Source organism: Cyprinodon variegatus, unplaced genomic scaffold, assembly GCF_000732505.1.
Source record: "Cyprinodon variegatus isolate N-32 unplaced genomic scaffold, C_variegatus-1.0 Scaffold1437, whole genome shotgun sequence".
Lineage (NCBI taxonomy): Eukaryota > Metazoa > Chordata > Actinopteri > Cyprinodontiformes > Cyprinodontidae > Cyprinodon > Cyprinodon variegatus.
The window spans coordinates 125,636-129,205 of NW_015151890.1; the positions used below are offsets into that span (position 1 = coordinate 125,636).

At 40.4% G+C, this 3,570-nt stretch overlaps 1 protein-coding gene across 1 annotated transcript in view; it reads left to right on the plus strand.

Annotated features, from left to right (window-relative positions):
• The window catches only part of LOC107103390 (rho GTPase-activating protein 19-like), a 26,660-nt gene extending 23,779 nt beyond the window's left edge, over window positions 1-2,881 (plus strand). Inside the window, exon 11 of the mRNA XM_015403083.1 lies at window positions 2,799-2,881. Coding sequence (XP_015258569.1) covers window positions 2,799-2,881 — 83 coding nt within the window. The remainder of the gene's footprint in view (window positions 1-2,798) is intronic.
• The last annotated feature ends 689 nt before the right edge of the window (window positions 2,882-3,570 follow it).

A 3,570-nucleotide genomic window follows, 5' to 3' on the forward strand; every position in this document is an offset into this window, starting at 1 on the left:
GCTATAATGTAGCTCACCATCATCAGTGTGTGAGTGAATAGGTGAATGACTGAATGTAATGAAAGCTCTTTGGTCAAGTCTCCTGAAAAAGCGCTATATAAGTACACTTTGCTGTAGAGTCAACAACATAAGGAAAGCAAATGTCTACTGTCGCCACATACTTATCCAGGAGGAGTGAATCCTTAGAATTTAATGACTAAATCCAATCAACTGATTTTCCTTGCTATAAACTTATATCAATCCGACTATGATCTGATGGAATTGTCTCTGTAAAGAGCCTTTAGATTAGCCTGACGTTGTCCTACTCAATTCTAGTCAGAATATGAGTCTGATGCTGCTCCATAGAGCTGTGATTATGGGGCGTGTTTCGAACAATCCAGGAAAAAAAATGCCTCTGCACTCAATTGGATAGACCTACAACCAATAAGAGCAACGGAGTGCGTGACGTATGTTAAGCCTGGCACAGTTGTTGTCAACATAAATCAAAGCGTGCAGTTTCACGCCTATAATAAGAAGATGAGCCTTGATCGCGTTTCTCTGTTCCTGTTTTAAAATTAATTTGCTGTCGATATCTTCTAGAACAGACCTAATAGCAGAATCTACTCACCTAAACTCTCCAGCGGCAGCCATTATTGTTGTCACCCAAGCGCGCTTTGGTCACGTGGTTGATTACGTTACTGTTGGTCATCTGTCCATCATCGTATAAAGCCCGCCCTGACAATTTGATTGGATCGCCATATATTGTGCGAGCATACTCGCGCTACTATGTAGCAATGCAAGACCGAACCTCCCGACCTTAAATGTTGTGGGCGGGACTAAGTTCGGAATGGCACCCAGGCTACCTTTACATGACATATGTTGTGAATTGGCACTATTTAATAAACCTAAATTGAGTTGAATTATTGTTATTACTAGAAAAATCAGTTATTGTTGTGAACCTAGATGGTTTAGTTTTAAAATTCCTTCATGTAGAGGTGAAAAATCAGCTGCTTGTTAATGGACACACCAAAGATGAATACGTCTCACCCGTAGTCCCAGAAATCCCCTCCCCAACAACAGATTTACTGTTCCTCAACAAGCTATTATTGCCCCAGAAATAACAGAGTCCAGCCCCCCCCCCCTGGAGATGTCAGCATCTTTTTCCTTCCTTTGTGGCAGATTATGGCTAAAGGAGTAATTCGGTTCAGTTGCACAAAGGGCGCAGCTGGGTCCTGCCTGTAGCCAATTTGTTTTCCCTAACTTCCAAAGCCTGGTTAAATGAACCCGTCGCACCAAATCATAAGGGAGAGGACGGTGTGAATCCATCAGAAATAATCACTGGTGTACAGGGTTATATCAGAAGCTGGTAAAGCTGTGCCCCCAGCTGACAGTGGTCACACTTTCAATCTGTGGGTTATTGGTAATGTAATTAGGTTCAACATTACTGCATGCCGTACCGCATGCACTCCAACACATCCTGTGGGGTGAGATATTTGTGCTCATTTTGTATTCTTTGGTAATGCGGCACTGGAAAAAAAAATAAAAAGAAGGCAGCAGCCTGGTTTCTGTGGAGATTTGGTGTTAGTGACGGGTACCAAGCCCAGGCTGCATTTGAATTTCAAAGCCTTGTCAGCATATTCATAATAGACTACTGAGTAAGCTCTGTGGCAGCTTATGGCATTTCAGATATGCTAGTCTCATCAGAAATCCCTTCCTAAACTCAATTTCTTCCTTGGCTCTGGATTTTGAAGAGAACTATGATTACGCTGAAGCACTTTACTTTTTAAGTATAATAATTATTTAGGAAACAAAGCTACCATTAGCCATACATTTAGTTCAGTCATTACTGCAGAGAACACTCAGGCTGATGTTTACATGCAAGTATTAAGACTGAATATAAACTTTGTCAGGGTTAAGAAGTGACCTTAAGGTTGGTGTTTGTGGAATAGTCTGCATTGAAGGGGAAATTAAAGTTAATAAGCTATCTTGAATATAGAGTTAAAGCTCCATCAAACTTGTCAGCAGGCTATGCATGTTAGCTCAGATGCAATTGTTGCTATCTTAACCACGGTTGTCAGGGAAACCATTTAAATATCACCTTTAGTCAAACAAGAATTGAAAAGAGAGATGAAAGAGTATATGTTTATCATGAGAGTAAACAGTACAGGTTATTTTCAATAGCATACCAATTTTTAATTTTTATACAGTTTACATTATGATTTATTTCCCCACAATTGAAAAAAAAAGTAAAAATAATAAAGATATTAATGATCAGAGGCATGCTACACTGATCCGATATTAAGTAGAAATACTGCAAGCATTGTTGATATTGATACCGGGACCAATTTTTTATTTTATTTAGGTTTCATATATAATACAGATTCTGACCTTTAAGCCTTTAAAGGGAAAGTTTGAGTTTTTGATAACTTGCATAGCCTTTACAAATGGAGTCCTACCCCATCCCTTAGTGAAATCTAGCAGCACAAGATCTATATCCAGCCATTCAGCAAAGATACTGCTACATGGCTGTACATCTTATTTTTGCATTTGACCAATTATATGAGCCTTTGAATGATATATTACCTACTTTAAATTAAGTTCAATTCAATTCAGTTTATTTCTATGGCACCAATTTACAACATGTCATCTCAAGGCACTTAACATTTTACCTGATCATACAGTCAAGTTGATTCAAAGTGACCCTGGGATGACGATTCTGTCATTGTGCAGCAACAAGCCGTCGGCTTCAGAAAGGTGAGCCCCTGCTTTGTGGTAGCCCCTGGACTCTGTGTGGCAACTGTAACATTGAAATTGGCCAGCTGTGGCGGACGTAGTGGGTGACTCGCTGGAGATCCTCATCCTTGAGGGTCACCGCATGGATCTTCTCCAGTCTGTTGTCTGACACTGGTCTGGTAGCCATCACCGCCTGCACGTAGGCTTTCACGTAGGCTTTTTCAGACCAATGACTAGTCTGTCGCGTATCTGTTCATTCTTACTAGCCCCAAATTCATGCAGTGTTCTGCAAGCTCGTACAAGTAACGTACAAAAGCATCAACACTTTCCCCACTCTGCTGGGAACATCAATGAAAACAGGCACGTTCGTGAATAACGTTACGTTTTCGCACAAAATGTCCATCAAACTTTGCTATTACAGTATCAAAGTAATTCGCTTTCTGCAGATCAGTGAAAGGGCTAAACACAGGCTCGGCGTCTCTGCCCATTGCATACAGAAGTGAATTTACTTGCACATGCTGGTCCTCATTTTCCAGCTTTGTTGCAATCCGAAAGCGTGCAAAACGTTCAGTGTATTCCTATTATGAGTTTGTATGAAATCGTATGAAAAGTTATGCACCGTAATTTCGTACGTTTTGGACCTTTTTTTCGTTGTATGCGCATGCGCATCTGATGCCCATTTAATATAAATTACAATTAGCCCTAACCCTGACCCTAACCCTAAGATATAAAACAGCAAGCAACATAGTTAGAGACATGAATAAGTGATGATTGCATTGTTTTTCCCAGTTTTACGTCCGTCCGCGGATCTGTTTTTTTTTTCTGTCTGCCAGCGCATGCGCACTGATGTGGTTTTTT